General features: G+C 47.4%; 1 protein-coding gene across 1 annotated transcript; it reads right to left on the bottom strand.

Annotated features, from left to right (window-relative positions):
- Positions 1 to 1,139: 1,139 nt before the first annotated feature.
- Positions 1,140 to 20,784, bottom strand: LOC144124008 (uncharacterized). The gene is made up of 2 exons (XM_077656690.1): positions 20,219 to 20,784; positions 1,140 to 1,497 (listed from the first exon to the last, which is right to left on the bottom strand). The coding sequence occupies exons 1-2, from the start codon at positions 20,782 to 20,784 to the stop codon at positions 1,140 to 1,142; spliced, it is 924 nt and encodes a 307-aa protein (XP_077512816.1).
- Between the last annotated feature and the right edge of the window lie 312 nt (positions 20,785 to 21,096).

Genomic DNA, 21,096 nt, shown 5'->3' with positions numbered 1-21,096 from the left:
GCCTACTTTGTCCGAGCTAGAGCGGCTTTGAAGAGAGCACGTAATTTTAAAAATAATACCCAGAGAATGCTCCGTCCCCATTCACAACGATCAGTGCACGAGTCTCCAACCAGAGCGGGGAAGGCATCTTTTGTTACCATACATTACCTCCCCACACGGTGCATACACGATTGCCATTCTTATCAGGCCAAAACATTGTTTGCACAGAAGATGTTGCAGTTTCAGTGCAGAATAATTGTTTTCGCGTTGAAACGCCAGCCGTGTAAAGTCGACGAAAATCCACTACAGTAAACGAAGACCGCTGCTCAGGCACATTGATAGCATTTTTAATCAAAAATCAAGCAACGTTTGCAGAGGTTCTTCTGAGGAAGGGCTTCAGAAAAAGGCAATATTAGGACGAGGACGTGCGCTTGGCTTGATGGAACCTGCACCAAGAAGCTATGCTGGGTGAAACGTATGAAAAAATTAGGCGAAAACACCACAAAGGCACGAACACAACTACGGGAAACCATATGTGACCATGAGATCATTCCTAATGCTCAGCATAGCCAGTTTTTTTAATAAAAGGCCCGAAGTTATCAGATTTAAACATTGCGACATTCAGTATAGCATAGGTCGTTGAACTGTTTAACTAAAAAACGAGGACAAACCACGTATGATGTTAATCGGATGTATACGTATACGTCAAATCAACCCCCCCCTCACTTCCCTACCCCGGACAGGCATGCCATATATTCCCTCAAGCACTGCGGCGACATTAAAGTGACGGCCGAGCATGTCGGAGACCTCACCCATCAGCTGCTTCACGTATTTCTTCAGGGAAAACGCGAGCGTCCCATCCATATTAGACAACAACGTCTGGCCGCGCAAACGTCGCAGATACAGCCTCGGGGAACCTGTTCAGACGGATGTCCAGCACGGTTTGGATCCCTTGCGTCAGCGAAAACCTCGTGGTGCCGGACAATTTCGGGAAAAGTGCTCATATTGAGCAGCTTTCTGCCATAGTCGCGGAAAGGGAGCAGGGCCTCGCTCACAGACGCAGTTCCCAACCTCACGAAGCGTTCACAGGACTCGTAGAACTTCGCCATCTTGTAGACGGCGAATGAGGCTGGCCTGGCACTGTTCATACCGCTCAGCGTCTAGTTGATATGTCGCAAGAGATCTCTGGTCCCGTAGCGAAGGAAAGTTACAGGACTTCCAATGGATCCTGCAGTCTTCTGTTGCCCGCGGTGGCAGACGTGGCTGTAGAAGTCCTGACATGGGTTTGCGTGTGGGTTGATCAGCAGGTCCAAGTCACGTAAAGCCTGCTTGCTGGACTCGCTGGTGCAGTCTCCGAGAGGCGGGCCTCGGCGCGTTGGCTCGCCAGTCAAGATCAGCAAGGCTACGATGCCGATAAAGCTGGTCGCTACCACCAGAACGATCAGGAACGCAATGGAATCGTCGTGGTTCACACAGTCTCGGTTAGAGCCGAAATCTCCTGGATCACGATGACTCCAACTGCGGACCACAAATGGCAGAAAAACGCACATGCATCATTGGGAGCCCGGTGAAGGGAAAGGAAAACACGCTTCGATTTTCAGTGCCTGAGAAATTCCATGTTTCGTCTCTTATGTCTACAGGCCGTAGTACTAGGCGCAACTTGACCCCTCAAGCAAAAAAAATTCCGTTTGGGATGTATCTTGAGGGGTGCAATGCGACAATTGGTAGACGAGCATCGTAATTTCTCTGATGGCGCTAGGCGGCTTGCGTGCACGCGTAGCCGAGCATGGTGCAATCCAGCCCGTTTCAAAGGAAAGAAGGAAGGAAGGAAGGAAGGAAGGAAGGAAGGAAGGAAGGAAGGAAGGAAGGAAGGAAGGAAGGAAGGAAGGAAGGAAGGAAGGAGGGAAGGAAGGACGGAATTAAGGAAGGAAGGAAGGAAGGAAGGAAGGAAGGAAGGAAGGAAGGAAGGAAGGAAGGAAGGAAGGAAGGAAGGAAGGAAGGAAGGAAGGAAGGAAGGAAGGAAGGAAGGAAGGAAGGAAGGAAGGAAGGAAGGAAGGAAGGAAGGAAGGAAGGAAGGAAGGAAGGAAGGCCTCAGACGTTGCTGGCACATACCAACTACGGGGGAGTGGCCAAGACACAGGCGGTTACTTACTGGATACAGGAAAGTTTTGACGGGAAAAGGAGTGGTAATAGTATGTAGTCTAAGAGATTGGAAAAGGGAAGGAAAGGGGTCCAGTTAACTTGGAGATCAAAGACGGGACAATTGCTTAATGTGCATAATAGTACACAATGCCTGTAATGTTGCAATGTCGTACTGATTGAGGGCGGGAAAAAGAAATTAGAATGGGAGTCGCTGCGTTTCTTGAAGAAAATTTTGCACAGCAGTGCGCACACTCCTGTCGCTTCGTCCAAGCAAAGAAGCGCCAATAGAAAGAATAACCGCGGAAGACACAGGCAAGCCCAGTTGATGAAATGGAATCTGCAAAATACTCTTCCTCAAATGAGAAAAGCGGCGGCAGAACAGCAGGAAGTGATCTATTGTCTCAGGTTCGGCACAAAAAGGGCACAGTGGGGAAGCTGCCAGGCCAGATCTGTGAGGTAGAAATTTAGAAGGGGAACCCGGCAACGCAAGCGCGTGAAAGAGACCTCTAATCTGCGTGAGCGCCAGTCTTTGCTACTCCAAGGATGCAGAAGATGCTGATATTCGGGAGATGATGTAAGAGCCGAGGCAGCAAATTCCTGAAATATTGTGTAGCTGCGAAACCTCACCGCAGCTGTATATGCACATGATGGCAGGACAGCAACAATTGGGCCGCTGAGAGAGGCTCTTGCTAAGGAATCTGCAACCTCATTTAAGTGAAAGCCCATGTGACCGGGTACCCAAAGCAACCTTACCGAATTTAGATGGAGCGGAATCAGGAACTTAAAGAGGAGTAACGGCCGAGAGTCAGTGGGTGAGGATAAGGAAGAGCAAATGGACAGAGAGTCTGTCATAACCACGACCTGGGAAACTGTAGATTCTAATTTTCGTAAGGCTAAGATTACTGCTAATAATTCAGCCAGAAAAATTGGAGTGAAGTCAGGAAGACGGAGAGAAAAAGACCAATCCAGTGATGGCGAAAAAATTCCCACACCTGCCTTTTCGCGATCCTGCGAGGCATCAGTAGCAATAAGAACATGAGAGGGAAAGGACCTTAGGTGGTCCTGCAATAGACCCTGAAGAAGTGGGAAGGGCTGCAGCTTTGCATTAGATGGGAAAATATCATCGAATTCAATCTGGACAGATGAGGAGTTGTTAAATATTTGGCGGACATCTGTGAAATGAATATTTATGCGATCAAGGAGGGACTGCACGTAACATATCTGCGGGGTATGAAATCGAGACCAGGCAGCACTAAAAAAGGCGGAAGGTTGACTAAGAAATATTATACTGGAAGCGTGAAGAGGTGAGTCGCACAATTTTAAAAATGTTTGAACTGTTAAAAGGCGAAACCTAGCTGATAACGAAGGCATTCGCGCCTCAAGGTGCAGAACAGCATTGGCGACATATTTTGGAAGCCCCAGACAAAGGCGCAACGCCTCACGCTCCAAAAGCACAAGAGGGCGAAGTTTATAGGCAGGAGCTCCTGAGAATAAACACACCCGAACTCCAAAATTGGGCGGACGTACATTTTATAAATCATCAGAAGCGTATGCCTTCTCATGCCTGACCTAGCACTACAAAGCCTGCGCAGGATGCCAATGGCCCGAACTCCTTTTGCAGAAACTTGCTCAATGTGGGGCCGCCAGGAGAGAGTAGGGTCGTATATTACACCGAGATACTTCACCGTCTGAACTTGAGGTATTATGTTATTTCTATAGACCAGGCAGATATTTACTGGAACAGAAACTGGAAATACTAACAATGCGCATTTCTTCACATTAAGGGACAGATGAATTCTTCCTAGCCAGTTGTCAAGAACATTGAGGTAATTTTGTAGGGTTTTATAAAGAGTGTGAATGTCACTTGCTGATGCAAAAAATGCAATATCGTCGGCGTACACATAAGTTTTCACATTTTGAATGCATGGAATTGAGCTTAGAAAAATGTTAAAAAGAACAGGTGAGAGAACTGATCCTTGCGGAACACCTCTTGTCTGTGGAAATCTCCTTGAGGAAACACCATTTTGGGAGCAGTAAAATTCTCTATTTTCCAAAAAAACAGATATCAAGGCCACAAAATAGCTTGGGAAGTTGAGTTCCTGTAATCTTAGTAATAGAGTCGAGTGCTCCACGCTGTCGTATGCTTTACTGACATCCAAGGTGACAAGCGCAGCAAACTTTTTTCTATTGCGAGCTAATTTAATACGACTCTCAAGGTCAGTATGAGCACACCAAATTGAACAACCCGGCCTGAAACCAATTTGGCATGGATTCAATACAGCATTTTCTGAAATGAATGACATGACACGGCTTAGAAGGACCCTTTCCACCAATTTCACAAGGTTCGATGTTAACGAAATAGGGCGTATATTGTCTAAAGTTAAGCCCTCTCCTTGCTTTTTAAGCAATGGAACTATTTCAGCAAGACGCCACTCATGCGGTATCCAAGGACCTTTAATAGAATGGTTAATTAGAGCCAACAGGTCTGCAGGAGATTCATTGAACAATATTTTGATCATAGATGAAGTGACCCTATCGGGGCCAGGAGCCGCTGGGGATAAGCGCAGAACAATTTGCGACAGCTCAGGCATAGAGACCTCAGTGAAATCACTTGAGGTGCATGTGAATATAGTAGGAGAAGGTAAAGCAGATGTAAAGCGTAGCTCTAGGCCACACGCAATATCCTCTAAGTCCTTTGCGATGTCAGCAGGGGACTGAACAAAGGATTCAATGTTGGCAGCCGGAGGAATCACCTTGTTGCGCCTCAGGAAATTAAATAAAGCTCGTTTATTTCCTGATTGGGAAAGGAAATCATAATGATTTGTATTATACTCCTCCTTTGCACGGGCGACAGTGCGCTTAAATGTTGCTGCAACATACTTATAATCCAGCCAATTTTTTGGGCATTGATTGATGAGAAGTTTCTTCCAAGCTGCTTTTCGTCGTCTATATTCACGCGTGCACTCAGCATTCCACCAATTGTTCGCGATTGCACCCTTTGTGCTCTTAAGCAAAAATTCAGACTTTTGCCTTGCATGGTCCAGTACCGAGCATAGATGTGCAGCCTTGCTTTCGGCACTTCTCTGAGCGCGAGTGTCTGATGTGATTTGGAGGGCTGATTTTAGCGTGTCTTTAAAGCAATTGTAATTTATTAACGTGCGCTGATGTCGTTCAGGAAGAGTTAATTTACACGCAAACTTGAAACTAATCGGTAGATGATCACTGTTTGTTGCACAGTCAACAGGCGCCCAAGACATAACAGAGACTCCTGGGGAGGAAGAAGTTAAATCCAAGGCAGAGCGGCATTGACTGCGGACAAACGTAGGCAATCCGGAATTGTTGCAGATCAAGTTATTGCCAGAAGCCCCATCAAATAGTCTAGAACCAAAGCTATCTGTTTTAAACCCCCAAGTCACATGGTGCGAATTGAAGTCGCCAAGTAAAAGAACCTGAGATCGGCTACTAGACATGAGTGAGTCAAGGGGCCGAGTGTCACGCACACCAGAAGGGAAATATACATTAGCTACCGTAAAGGGCTGTTGACCTGGGACACTAAGGTCAACCGCAAGGATTTCACATTCATTGTCCGCATATTGAAAAGAAATGCATGCCCTGTGGCAAAACTTTGTAGATATGAGCACTAACAACCCTCCCCCTCGTGATGACCGGTCAAGCCGAAACGGATGGTAATCCTTGAGATGATAATTGAAATTTGAAGTTAGCCATGTTTCCTGTAAAGCAACTAAATCTGGTAGAAGCTGAGTGCATAGGCAATTTAAATCTGTTGAAGCTGAGAATATAGATCGACAATTCCACTGGAGTACACTTATGAACCCTATCTTGGCGGAAGTGCCGCAGCCGCGACTGCCTTTTCTAGAATACTGGTCTTAGCGTTTTGACTTGCGTTACTTCTCTTTGTCTTTGACTGGGGGCAAGATGGACCTGCAATATTCAGAGGAGACCCACTTCGTTTCTGGGCGCGGAGATCAGACTCCATATCCATACAATCCATAGAGGATGCGTCCATAACGCTATGCGAAGGAGAGGCCTGAGAGGTCTTTTGTTGCTCACATTGTTTTTGGCCCTGTGGAGCGGAATCGATAATTACAGAAGGAGGGGTAGCTTCCGAAGCCAAAGAAGACAAGAGCGGAGCGGTGGAAGCCTGCAGATGATTGGTCATCTGAGCAGCTATGACCTGCGAAATGCACGTGGACACGGTTTTCATAATGCGATCCATTGCATTTGCCACAGCTTTCTCAACTGCCGCTGTAATAGCCTGGGACCAACTAGAATCCATTATGGGTGGACATTTGGCGGCCACACTAGAGTAGGCTGAGGTTCTCTCCTTGACTGCGGCAAAAGCCTCTCTCCGCGTGCATCTGCGCTTGTCTATAAGCTCGAGCACCTGAACTTCTTGTGCTCGTGCAGGACAGTCAGGCGAATCAGCAGAGTGAGCACCGCTACACAAACAACATTTCTCTTGCTGTTCAGGACATTCCTCTCTGCAATGACGTTCCCCACAGGCACAGCAGCGTAAGGCCGATTTGCAGGCTTTGCCACTGTGGCCAAATCGCCAGCAGTTTTGACACTGAAGGGGCCGAGAGTTAAAGGCATCTACACGAAAAACCAATGGCCACACCTTAATCTCTGACGGGCAAAATATTCCTGCAAATGTGGCAATTCCGGACTCCGTAGGAATTTTTTCTCCGTCAACCATCCTGCTGCATCGATGGACAGCAATCACTCCCGCAGGTGAGAGGTTCTCAAGCGTTTCCGCAGGGCTCCATCGAGAGTCGACCTCTCGGACCAAGCCCTTGGAACATGCTAGATGAGGTGGAATGAATGCGCTCACCGGGTGGTTGGCGAATGAAGTACACTTCAGCAGGTCTTCAATACAGGCTTTATCCGGCGACCTGCACAAAATGCCACCCCTGCCGAACTGCCGGACGTCGGTAATGTGCATGAAATGCTGCGATATTGACCTAAGAGCCGCCTGCACGGCCTCCGGGTTGTTCAGTCGGATAGCGCCTCCATCGGAAGGCACTAATGCGACTTGAATGCTTGAAACACCGCTGCGGAAAAAGAGATCGATTGGGAGCTGGTCTTTAGGAAGAGATGCCGACCCAGGGGAAAACCCCTGGCCAGGAGAAGAAGTAGACATTAAGCTTTCGTCCCGCACCCAATCACCCAAGAACAGGAGCAAACAGGCACAGACAAAAAGAAGAAATTTAGCAAGCTAGAGCAACACCGCCAGGTACTTAGCCACTGCCCCGCAGCCTGGGTAGCTGAGCCATGAAACATGCAAAACTCTTCTATCGCTGAACTCGGAAGGAAATCTCCTCCTCTTCTTCGTAGAAGGGTATTAATTACATTCCGTTTCTCGGGACGAGCGGCGCCTTCTTCGCCTTCTTCATCTAGTAAACCAAACAGCTAACGCTCGTTACTTCGTCTTCCAGACGGTGACGGCCTTTTTTACAGCGCGAAGCCTCGCAATCACCATCAGCATTTAGTGCAGTATGGAATACTAAGCCGCGGGTATATTATTCTGTATGTTATCCAGGCTGACATTATAACATATGCAGTCCGAGGGACGGAACCATCGAAGCGCAACTTTTGGGCATTCGTGCGGGATACGGAAGGGAGTCGATAAATTCATCCGTCGCACTTCACGTCAGAGCAGGTTTGCAAGTTTAGGAATTTCACTTCTTACCTTTATGCCTGTTGCATCCAGTTGAGTAAAACATTTTAGAAGTGGATGGAAGTTCTTATTTCGTTGAACGTTTGTTACACATTCAGTCGGAGGAAACGTGCCGTGAAAACGAGTTAATATACTCAAAATGTCTTCACGAAGGCTTTCAAAGATTTACACCTATTCCCTAGCACTCGTTACTTTGTTATAGGCACACGAAGGCAATATTTGTCTTACTTTTCCGGTACCTCTCTGATGATGCACATGGCAACTTATAATGCAACTGATGGATTTAGCCGTCTGAAGATCACTTCTCTTGCTGCTTGGTGCCTATTCCTGCCACGTGGGCCAACTGCGGAAGCCTATTTGATCATTGCGACAGTTGAACCTTGTACACCAATCACATCGAACGGACGACCTTCCTCGGGACGTTTCGATGTTCGCCGCCGCGTCACAGGAAGGTTGACCCTCTGGGTTCAGCAAGACCTGCGTAGTAAGCCAGGTAGTTCGCGGAATGATGAGGACGCTTCGCGCGATCTTGTTTTGGACGATCTACAGCCGAGCGCCCAACTTCGGTTGCTTGTGTAATGTGCCGGGGTCGATTCATAAGTGAAAGGACACTGTGTGCGTGTTGCTTTGCATATACAGCACTTGTACATACACGCAGCAGTTCCTTGTGAAGTGCTTGCTCTAATACTAATGTCATACCGGAAACTTTAATGCCGTTAAGTGCTTACTGACTTAAGTGTTATTGTATCTGTGCGGTGAAAACCGCGTAATTTCAATACCATTAGCCTTCCTGTCATTTGAGGCCCACTGAGTTCGCCAGAATTCATTCCACCAAGCTTTGCGTACTTTCATCCCCATTCCATACGGTGAAAATAATGCAACTTTGTTAGTAACAATTGCCTGACCAGTAACAAATGGGGAGGCAAAGGGAAAGGAAAAGAGGGGCTCGTTATGATATACATGACAGAAGCCAACAGTCACCGAAGCAAAGGAGTATAGCGGATATATTTTCGTTAAATCCGTTACGTTCATGAAGCAGATAATAGTAGGGTAATTATCTTATAGATAATTGATCAGAGAGGAGAAGAGAACGTAGCCACATACCGCCGGTGTGATCCAAAACCCACGGCCTCCGAATTTCGCGTCCGATGCTCTAGAAACTCAGCCACGCCGACGGCTGTCCAATCTGCTTTCTGGGGCATTAACATTTTGCGTGTAACTGAACCTTGATAGCTTTCACCAGAACCACCCCCGCCCGTAGCGGCGGACGTAGTACATCCTGTATTACAAGACTGGCACGTAGGAACGCGATCGAATGGTTAGGGCGGGAGCTCTGTGAGATACCTCCGAATGGTGCACTGTCTTTGTATCAAAAGAAATTTTTTTGCGATGATACGGTCGTTTGATGCAATGCATTTTGTTCACCATCATACTATGTTAATATTTGTTATTTCTGTGTTGCTCACTGCTATATAAAGTGCTTTGGGGAACTGTGACCTCGTCACGTTTCACCGCCTTTTGTCGCAGTTCCCTATTTCATTTTTGAAGGAAAATAAACCTCAACCTCAACCCCCTTATGCTAAGTATGGCATCAAGAGTGCCTGAATTGAGGGCCCCGTTAAACTATTAAGCATACAAGTCACCGAAACGGAGGAGCATAGGAGATTTTTAAAATTTGTGATGTTCATCAATGCGAAATTAATATCGCAATTATATTAACGATAATGAATTATAAAGCAGGAGAAAAAAGAACCACATGCCGCCGGTGGAACTTGAACCCACGACCTCTGATTTTCGCGTCAGGTTCTCTACCAATTAAACTATGGGGACAGCTGTCCAATTTTCTGATTTCGGAGGTATTTATGTGTCGTGTGTAGTGTAGAAAGATCCTGTATGCTCCAATCCAAATCAAATTTTGTGCTTGGAATTATGCCTCTGCAAAACGCAGGAATTTTTTTATCCTTCAGGCTCTAATATTGCATTTAAACAGAAACTTAACTAGTAACTCGGCAGAGCCCTTTCAGAGAGAGTTCAAAATTTTATAGCTCTTTTTGGCTCATTCCTCCTCAGTTCGACACCATCCCTAGGGCCGACACGTAGCAGCGTGTCCAGAGAAAACAAATAAGAAACAAATAAATGGCACATGGCAACTAAACAAGGTTTCAAGAGACGCCTTGCGAATATTTCGCTCTTACGATATTGCGTTCAATCAATGTACGACAACTGGTGTGGCACGTTGTTTCGTCAAAATGTCAGGCTTCTTCGATTCGCCCTGGGAAAAACGACGAACCGTAGCAAGCAAACCAAGTGCCATCTCGCGCTTGTTCGGAAAACGCGTTTTGTAGCGACAGCTACACTTCGCGAGGTCAGCGTGGCTGCGCGCCGAGCCGTGGCACCACCGCTCCGCCAGCTGTGCGCATGCGCGGAGTGACGTCATAGCCCGCAGCTGGTGTGCGCGGCGCGCGCCTCGCCGCTGCGCCGACGGCGGAGCAGACGCCGCCCATCTCGTCAGAAGCGCGCATGCTTGGAGCGACGTCAGAACGCACAGCTGGTGTGCGGCCCTTGCCTAAATTACGCTAGCATTTCGAACCTTCAGCGTGCCGGCGCCGTGGCCACCGCGGCAGCTGCCAGCGGCGCGGCGCGCCGGCAAAACCGAGTGGGGGAGGAGTGGAGAGAGGGGAGAGAGTGAATCCACGTCCAGGGACGAAGATGAAGAAGGAACGCCCAGCGAAACGCAGCGGCGAAAGACTGACTTTGCAATTCGACTGAGCGCGTTCCACTCGGCCATCTGTAACTATGGGTCACACCAGGCTTAACCAGAGCTAAACCGCAGCCATTTTTTTTCCATCTAAGCAGTCAAATATCTTACGCTAGAACAATGCCTACAGAAAGAGTGAAAAAGAAAACTAGGTTCATGCCGGCATTATGACGATATTATAGTTTGCTCTTCTTTAAGGCGAATTAGCTCCTAACAGTAAACGTTGGGTTGCATTTGGCGCCGGTCTCGAAATTTCTGCTTTAGCTTCTGCTTGCGTCGAGGTCACTTTTTCCGTCCTTCATCCCTTACGAGGAATGAATGAATACCTATGCCGAAGCTCCTATGCTGTGCGCTTAAACGTAAGCAATTCGCGACGCACTCCAACTGCGTCCAGTTAAATTTAGACTGCGTCAGTGCAAAAAAAGATAGCAGCACTCACAGGTGACCAGGGAATTTCCGATGTCCTCGTAGAGGGGATGACGCCGCTGTGCTCCTCGTATTCTTCCAGAGCGCCACCAACAACATGGAACGAAGGAGGCGGTGGTGACAGGACAGGGGTGACTTGTATCGGCGGCTTGTATCGGCCCCTTGTTTCGTCGAGTTCCACTTGCGTACCTACTAAGGTCGTCGTGGCCCGACTCAAGCTGAGACTTGCGTCAGTGTGTTTCGGTTGACCGACGGCATCCATGGCGGAGCGGGCCTGGTTTCCACCTGTGTACGATAAGCTGTCGGCTGCTACTTTACTAAAGACACAGGCCTCCTAGTAGCTATATGGTTCCGTTTTCTTACCGCGTATTTAAATTGTGCGGCCAACTATTTCTATTGCGGTAAAGTAGCGCGCGTACAACTACAAGGAACTATTGTGCAGTGCCACCACCTCGGGCTTTTATATCGGTTTGCTGTGGCATGCAAAACGCTGTGGCACGAAACATTCCTCGCCTATCGCATCTGAATTACCTGTGGACGCACGCGGATCTTGACGCAGGGCCCGAAACTTTGAAATGCTCAGGAACTCATTGTTTAAGCCAACCAGTCACTGCATCGAGTGCATAATCTTCGTAATGAAAGGAAGTGTGAATAAATCTAAAATCTCACTCTCAGCCCGCTGTAGATAGACAAAACTGGTAGTTTTCTCGTCAGGACAAGTTACACTACAAATTGAAAGGGCGTGAAAGTGTCACCCAGCTGAACTGATCTCCGTTGAAAACCTTCTGGGAATAACGATGCAGATAACAGGCCTTTCTGCCGACGCGGTTTGTGTGAAGAGTAGGAAAGAAGGAAGCCTAAAATAGCTTTCTCAAGCAGCCACCCGCACGCTGGGCATCACGTGAATAATTTCAAGTTGAAGGCAATTAATGACAACGCGACACATCTTGAAGGGCAACTCCAATTATGTACCTTTTAGAGATATTGAGAAATCTACGGCCGTCAATTTCTAAATATGTTAAGTTTTGCTTTACGATCAATGTCAGAACACTGGAAACCCACCGCGCCGCTTGCCCTGCTCAACTGGTTTCTGGAAGCATGAGTTGTCCGTGGTGGTCGCAGTAGAGACGCTTGACGCGATGGTCCTTGAAGCGGCGCCTCTTTTGGGAGACGGCCTTCTGCTTCCGATTTGCCGCGGCCACCGCAGGACCTCTTCCGCCTTGAGCCTGCAGAGAACCCTGCTGGACTGCCTCCTGATCGGTCGGGCCAGCGACGCGTAGACGAGCTTCTGTCTTCCATACGGGTTGTTGTTGTTGTTGTTGTTGTTGTTGTTGTTGTTGTTGTTGTTGTTGTTGTTGTTGTTGTTGTTGTTGTTGTTGTTGTTGTTGTTGTTGTTGTTGTTGTTGTTGTTGTTGTTGTTGTTGTTGTTGTTGTTGTTGTTGTTGTTGTTGTTGTTGTTGTTGTTGTTGTTGTTGTTGTTGTTGTTGTTGTTGTTGTTGTTGTTGTTGTTGTTGTTGTTGTTGTTGTTGTTGTTGTTGTTGTTGTTGTTGTTGACCTCACACAATGGCACATACCCACAAGGGGGATTGGCCATAACCAGGCGGTGACTATTTTAATGACCAGATGCATGTGGCAAGCATGGGATGACCTACCAAAATTTGGATCGCACAGTTTCCTTAGCCGAGGTGGTTGCAGGAGGTTAGGGGGGTCATTTAAACTAAAATTTAGGCAAAGAAGGAGTAGGGATTACTATAAGTGGTTGTAAAAACCGCAATACAGAAGCTGATAATGGGATGGGCAGGACGAAAGCTCATGATGGTAGACGTTTTGATTCTAGGAGGTAATTTTGAACGGCAGAGCAAACATTCCCATTGGTATGGCCAAGCATAGAAGCGCCAAGAGACAGAACAACCGCAGAAGACAGGCGCAAACTGAGATTCTGTATTGGAACTTCTAATAGTCGCCTCCTAATCGATGAGTAGCGACGGCAAAAAAGAAGAAAGTGCTCTATTGTTTCCGGCTCCGCACAATACGGACACAATGGGGAGATCGCCAGACCAGGCCTGTAGAGGTAAAAATTTAGTTGCGGCACCCGGCAACGAAGCCTCGTGAAGGAAACTTCAAGATCGCGTGATCGCCAGACTGAGCTTCTCCAAGGGAACAGTAGGTGCTGGAAGTCGTCCAAGGAAGTAAGCGCTGATGCGCCCAATTCGTTCATTACAGTGTACCGTCGAAAGCGTGCCGCCGTGATGTAAGCAGTTGTTGGAAGCGGATCAACAATCGGTCCACTCAGGGCTGCCTTCGCTAAAACATCAGCTGATTCATTTAATAGAAGACCCCTGTGCCCAGGAACCCAAACAAATCGAATTGATGTGATGTGTGGAGGGATCAGGAATTTTAGTATCCGAAAGAGCTGCGATTCGGTGGACGCCGAGAGGGAAGTGCATAAAGATAACGAGTCCGTAATTATTATTACTGCTGATAATGAAATTGGTACCTTGCGCAGAGCGAGAACCACTGCTGGAAACTCAGCCAGATAGATAGGAGTGAAATCTTGGATACGGAGAGAAAAAGACCAGTCAAGGGACTGGGAGTAAATACCTACACCTGCCTTTTCTGCACACACCGAGCCATCAGTCGCAATTGCAACATGTGAGCTGAAGGTCGACAAATAACCCTGCAACATACCATTTAACCATCAGAAAGGCAGAATTTTGCACTACATGGATAAATGTCATCGTAGATGATAGACACTGTTGCGGGGATGGACCGCACCGGAACAATTTCAAGTATTCGCACGTTGAGTGGGCCCAGCAAAGATTCAACGAAACAGATTTGGGGAGTTTGAAGGCGAGACCATCCGACACCCAAGAATTCCGCTCGCTGCCCTAGGAAGATCAACTCGGATGCATGCTGCTCCGAGTCGCAAAACTTTAAAAACGTTTGTACTGTCAAAAGAAGAAACCTTGCAGTAAGAGACGGCACCCGCGCTTCCAGATACAAAACATTGTTTGCCACGTATTTAGGGAGACCAAACACAGGCGCAGAGCTTCTCGCTCCAAGAGCAGAAGTGGGCGCAGTTTGTATGCAGCTGCTCCAGAAAACAAAACGCAACCGAATTCCAAGATTGGCTGGATATACATTTTGTAAATCAGCAGAAGAGCATGTCTGCGCATACCGCAGCGAGGGCTACTCATCCTTCGCAGAAGGCCTACCGCCCGAATCCCTTTCGCAGCAACCTGATTTATATGTGACCGCCAAGAAAGAGAGCGGAGTCATAAGTTACCCCGAGATACTTTAGGGAACATACCTGAGGAATGACATGATGACGATAAGACAATGAAATGTGTAACTGTTACCAGAAAAGGTAACAAAGCGCACTTGTTTACATTAGGACTTAAGTGTAATTCAGATAACCATCGGTCAAGGTAATTTAAGTATGACTGTAAAACCATATACAAAGAATGTAAATCACTCGCAGCAGCAAAGAAAGCTATATCGTCTGCATACACGTACGTAGTCACGTCAGGGGAGGTCGGAATCGAACTGAGTAAGAGGTTGAATAGAACAGGGGAGAGAACTGCACGTTGAGGCACACCTCTAGATTGATGAAATTTTCTTGTAGAAACTCCGCGTTGACAACAATAAAATTCTCTGTCAGCCAGGAAAGCTGACACCCATTCCACAAAATAACTTGGCAAGCCCAGAGCCCGTAGTCTGTACATCAGAGGCCCATGTTCGACACTGTCATATGCTTTCGAGATGTCTAGAGTTACCAGCGCAGCGTACTGTCGACGCCGGGATGATGGCGTCGCCGACCAGCGATTATTCTTCTTCTTTTACCTCTTAAAACATGGCTCATACCCACATGGGGTGATTGGCGAAGGTGTAGTGTCATAAACACGAAAATTTCCATACAACATTACGACAAAATTACGTCAAGATTACGTCAGCAAATCAACATATTATCTGCAGTTATGTAATCATAGAGAATCCCACAAAATTTAACCCAATGCAAATTCTTTGGCGCTCGCACCCAACGATAATAACACTGGCAGAGGAAACGGGAGCCCTAACCAGCAGAGAGGGTCCTTCAGGTAAACCTTTATCTCAGGTGCGAACGTTGGACCGTAGAGGAGAAAATGGTCTACTTCCCACATGCGTCACATAGGTTCGTCGGTGTTAAACCACACCTGCATAGATATAAATTCAAACTTGTACTCCTGCACCGCAACCGCGTCATTGTTACCTCACACAGCCTGGATTTACACGTACAGACGTTCCAATTATATGCTAAGTGCTGATAGTCAGTGGTATTTAGTAAGGGATCTCGTAACCTGGCTGATATATGTAGGAACCGCTGAAACCTGGAAATCGCCAGCAGGCTGAAATTCGGGACGGGATTTGTCACTGACCCTTCAAGAGCCGATGTTGCTAAGTAATCAGCCACCTCATTTGAATGAATACCAGCATGGCTAGGGACCCAGACAAAACGGACCACCTTCAAAGTGCATGGGACAAAAAATCGCAGGATACGGCGCAAAAAAATCTTGTGAAGTGTCATGGAATCCTAACACCGACAAACAATCAGCGAGAATAATAACATGAGACACATTGCATGGAATTTTGTGAAGGGCCATTCCAAGCGCCAAAAATTCCGCAAAGAATATAAGAATATAATCTGGGATGCAGACAGAATAGCTCCATGCCAAATCCTGCGAAAAGATGCCAACTGCAGCTTTTTGGCAGCTGACGGAGGCATCGGTAGCAAGTGCCGCGTGATGGGGTACTGCTCGATATGATCAGAGAGAAGACCGCTTAAAATGTTTGCGGGCATGTGTTTCGCATGAGATGAGAAGACGTGGTCAAAATGGAATTCTACTGCTGCCGGCGTGTCATCAGCCCCCTGCAAAGAACAGAGATCAACATCAATCCGTGTTAAAAGGTTCTGAGTTAACAGAATTTGTGGCATGTGACACCGTGGCCAATGATGAGAAAAGAGTAAGGCCGGCTGAGACAAAAAAATAGGAGTACTAACATCAGTCACCGGGTCCAACGACCTGAGGAAAGTTCGCACTGTGAGTATTTGAAAGCAGGAATTTAGTTGAGGGATACGGGCATCCAGATAAAGCATGGTGTTTGAAATTGATTTTGGGAGGCCAAGGCAGAGACGTAGAGCGTGCCTTGTCGGTAAGATAAACGGTTGGATCTTGTAGTTTGCGCTACGAGAGAACAGAACGCAACCAAATTCAAGTGTAAGTTTTACATAGGCTTTGTATAGTAACAAAAATGAGCCGCGGCGCATCCCAAACTTTTCATTGGCGAATCTTGTCAACCGGCCTAGATCGCGTTCTCCTTTAAGCACATTGTTCTTTATAATGACGGCTCCAATCTAATCCTGGCTGATAATTAAGTAACACCAAGGTATTTAACGGATTCCACTTGTGGCATCCGGTTAGATCGATAGACTAATGAAATGTGCACAGGCGTGTCTGGAGTAAATTCCAAAACGCCGCATTTGTCAACATTCAGGGATAAATTAATAGAATGCAGCCAAACTCCAAGAGCATCCAAATATCCCGGCAGAATCTGGTAAAGGGAAAGAATATGTCTGGCCGGGGCAAAAAAAGCTGTAATCTACATACACAAAAACTGTGATATCAGGACGAATGGGGATGCCACTGACTAAAATATTAAAAAGCTGCGGGGATAGCACCGATCCTTGCAGCGCACCTCTTGATTGATAATATGTATTTAACATAAGGTTCCCTCTGCGCAGTTTAAGTATCTGTCCTTCAGAAATTCAGATATCCACGCATAAATGTAGGTTGCGGGATGTAACTGAGCAAGTCTGTTAAGTAAAATAGTATGTTCTACACTGTCATAGGCTTTTGCTACATCAAGAGTCACCAAAGCTGAAGCTTCCCTTCTGCGTAGCGAGAGCCGGATTTTACTCTCCAGATCCACATGCGCGGACCATATAGGGCATTCGCGACGAAAGCCAATCTGGGCTGAGCTGACACCGTTGACGTCATGGATATGTTTTGTGAGGCAACTGTGCACTATTATTTCTATTCATTTGACTAAATTTTAATTTTGCGCAATTGGCCGAATATTGTGTAAAACATAAAGGTGTATGATTGGGCAAGTTGGTGATACATTCTCTAGGAAAACAGCGCAAAAGTAAACAAGAAAAGAAAAACAGACACACACCGCAACAATCGAGTCTGTCTGTCTTCCTTGTCCTCTGTTTTTTTTTTGCGCTGCTTTCTTACAGAATTATCTAAAACTTATCGTTTCCCTGCATCTTTCATCAATAAAATAATTTTCGCTGTCTTCTAAATGTTTGGAATCCGTGCATTTTCCAAAGAAGCGTTGAAGATATCTAAAAGGTTGCTCATAAAATCCTGGCCTAAATTTTAATCATTCCAACAGTGACACCATCTTTTCCAGGAGCTGCAGGACGCAACATTGCCAGGACTGAGAGGAGCTCTGATGCGTCAACCTCGGTATAATCCGAAGAGGGTGGGATTGTGCACAAAAAGACGTTTCTCTGCGTCTGGAAACGTAACGCCATTCCGTGAACAATACGCTGCAGGGTTTTCTGAGCCTTTTATAAAGATAACACTGTTTAAGTAGTGAGGTGAGGGACTGGATAACTCTTGTTAGTTCCACGAATTTATACAGGGTCTTCCGATTACGAGGTTTTGAATGATATGGGCTTAAACTTTGGCTATACTACTCTTTGGCCTGTGCAACTGTTATTTTGAAAAATGCAGAGAATAAGTTGTAATTTAACCAATTAGCAGGACTCTGGTTGCAGAATAGCCTCTTCCAGACCGCTTTTCTGCGACGATAGTCCTTCTCACATTCTTCTGTACACCAAGGAGACGGCGATTTATTAGAGGCTGCTGTGGGCACAGTGTATATTGAGTGGTCTACTGCATTTTGCAATAATGAAACCGTTGTCTGAGCTCGGTCATCCCTGCTTGTACTAACTATAAACGTAAGTGAGGCGGACATCAGATTTTTATAAAGATTGTGGTTGACAAATTTATGGTTTACAGAACTAGTTTTGAGCGGAGATAACCGGATTGTTAAAGTTATAGGAAAGTGGTTACTAGATGTACCTTAATCCTCTGTCAACCAGTCAGTCACCTCCAGCCTACCAGCTGTTAATGTTCAGTCAATGGCTGAGTGAGCAACCCCTCGCACAAAGGTTGTTTCTCTGGAATTGCAGCAGCGTACAGAATCTGCAGACAGCCACGACCAGAGAAGCTGGCCGCAGGAAGCAGTACGACTTCACCAGTCACTATGGTGCGAATTAAAATCTCCTGCGATGACTGCACTACCTGTGCCAGTCACCAAGCTGTCTAAACAGTCTTTCCTGTGTACGCCTAAAGAAAAATAGACATTAGCAATTGTGAAATTGGCACAATGCGGAAATAAAATTTTTATCGCTAAAAGCTCACAGTCAGGGAGAAGAATTTTCTTAGAGATGGATGCCTGATGACATATATGTTGAGATAGCATGTTTACCAATCCACCTCCCCTGCCAACATTTCTATCTGACCTGAAAAGTCGAAAGTTATTCATTGAAAATGACATATAAGGTGATAATCGCGTGTCTTGTAAAATCACAATATCAGGGTTATGTTTGCGAATAAGTAATTCTTGATCTGGAAGAGAAGACAATACGGAGCGGCAGTTCTATTGTAACACTTTGATACCTGCCATTATTACTGACCAATTGAAGAGGCACAAACCACCTCTTAAGGAATATCAACATGGCGAAGAATTTTGGGTGGTCCTTTTTTTAGCTTTCATATGTGGAGAACTAGATTTAGATGGGACGAGGAAGCACGGCGCTTCTGCGTAGGGCGCGGCATTTCGACATCTGTTGCGCAGATTCAGGAGGTGATGTTGAGCGGCTAGCACTAGCTGCAGAAGCTGAAACAGATGCAGACGTTGCTGCCGGAACGGATGTTAATGCTGACACAGATTGAACTGTAACAAACTGAGCCTGTCGCGCCGATCAGTGTGAGGCCGGCACGATGAAAGAAATGATTGATTTACTGGCTGAAGTGCTGGAACGTCTGATGGCGGGGAGCTGAAAGGCACGTGACGCCGGCACGAGGAGCGAGCTCAATTCCACCGCACTTCGACGTCATCTTCGACGGCTGGTGCTGCTCCTGCTGCGTAAGGCCGCTGCTGCTGCTACAGTAGGCACCCCCCTAGTGAAGGAGTCCGGTGAAGCAGGGAGACGGAACGATACTTTCCGCGTCTTAGGAGTGGCTGGGAGAGATGGCGGAGGAGGGCCGCCGGCCGGGTGGGGCAGAGAAAGCACACATGAATCCCAGTGGACGGGGCGTCCTCTGTGAAGGCTGGCTTCAAGTTGTCGATTGAAACGCTGTCAGTGCGCCCATGAATGTCGACAACGAAGACCTTCGATGTTCTTTCCAGTACACGGAAAGGGCCGTCGTAGGGGCGCTGAAGCGGCTTGCGGACAGAGTTTCGGCGAACAAAGACGTGCGTGAAAGTTGCTAGTTCGGATGGAACATGTTAAGATGGTCGAGACGGGCGTCGGAGATGTGGCGCTCTGAGATGGCGGCAAAAATAGCGGAGCTGTGTCACGTAATCGGTAGGGTTGGGACTTGTAGACGAATCGGTAGATTCGAAAAATTCACCAGGAAGACGCAGGGGTGAGCCGAAGACAAGTTCTGCAGGAGTGCAACGAAGATCTTGTTTTAGTGTAGCACGGAGACTGAGCTGAACCAGTGGTAGGGAGGCAGTCCAGTGGGTGGTGTCAAGTTGGCCTTTGAGGGATGTTTTTAGCGAACGATGGAAGCGTTCGATCATACTGTTGGCGATGTGATGGTAAGCCGTAGTTCTAATTCGGGAAGTTCCAAGTAAAGTCATAAGGTTATGAAAAAGTGAAGATTCAAAATGGGCACCACGGTCAGTGGTGATAGTCGAGGAAACTCCGTACCGGGAGACCCAGCCGGGGACGAAGGTTCTGGCGATGGTGTCACTGGTGGCGTCAGGCCGAGGAACACTTCGGGCCAGCGAATGAACCGATCGATGCAATTAAGAAGATATGATCGTCCAGCGGAAGGTGACCAGGGACCCAGGATATCGATGAGGACGTTGTCAAAACGGGATGACGGCGGAGGGAACGAGCCGAAGGGAGAGGCAGTGTGTCGCTGAGTTTATACTGCTGGCAAGCCAGGCAGGCACAGGCCCAGACGCGCACGTCCTTGTTGACGGCGGGCCAGGCGTAGCATTTTGTGAGAAGGTGCTGCATGGCGCGAATTCCGGGATGAGACAGGCTGTGCAGGGCGTCGAAGACAAGACGACGAAATGCAGAGGGCACCAAAGGGCACGCAGAGCCGGCCGAAGTGTCGCAAATGATGGGGACGGGGCACGAACGGAGGAGAGTTTCACGGAGAACCAGCGAACGAGGGTTCTTGCAAAGGTCCATAACTTCCGAGTCATGTTGCTGCACTTTTGCGAGGGCAGCAATGTCGAGGTTGAGTGGTGGAGCAGCAGAGGCGAGGGAAGCAGTAACACGTGACAGAGCATCCGCCGGGGCTTTGTCAACAGCTTGCACATGTCTGATTCCGGTCCTGAATTCTGCCACGTACGAAAGGTGCCGAACTTCACGAGGCGAGAATTTACCACTCCCCGATGGGATGGCAAAAATAAGTGGTTTGTGGTCGGTGACGATGCGGAATTGCCGACCTTCAAGGAGGTGCTTGAAATGCCGCACGGACATGTACATGGCAAAGAGTTCACAGCCGAAAGTACTGTAACGGCTTTCGGCAGCGGAAAACTTGCGGGAGAAAAAAGATAGAAGGCTCCAAGAACCATCCACGAGCTGGCGAAGCACGGCTCCAACGCCGGAGTCGGAGGCGTTGGTCATGAGGCATAGGGGTGCATCAGGGCGCAGATGTGCAAGGAAAGCGAGGCCGAATAGATTCGATTTGGCGGCCTGGAAATATACCAGAGGAGCTGAAGACCATGTCAGTTGTGCGAAGTTTGTTTTCCTACCTCGTAGCATGACCGTCAGTGATTTGAGGAGTGCAGCTCAGTG

The sequence above is a fragment of the Amblyomma americanum genome, chromosome 3 (assembly GCF_052857255.1).
Source record: "Amblyomma americanum isolate KBUSLIRL-KWMA chromosome 3, ASM5285725v1, whole genome shotgun sequence".
In the NCBI taxonomy this organism is placed as follows: Eukaryota; Metazoa; Arthropoda; class Arachnida; order Ixodida; family Ixodidae; genus Amblyomma; species Amblyomma americanum.
The sequence above is the reverse complement of the archived record's forward strand: the minus strand, read 5'-3'. Positions and strand labels throughout refer to the sequence as shown.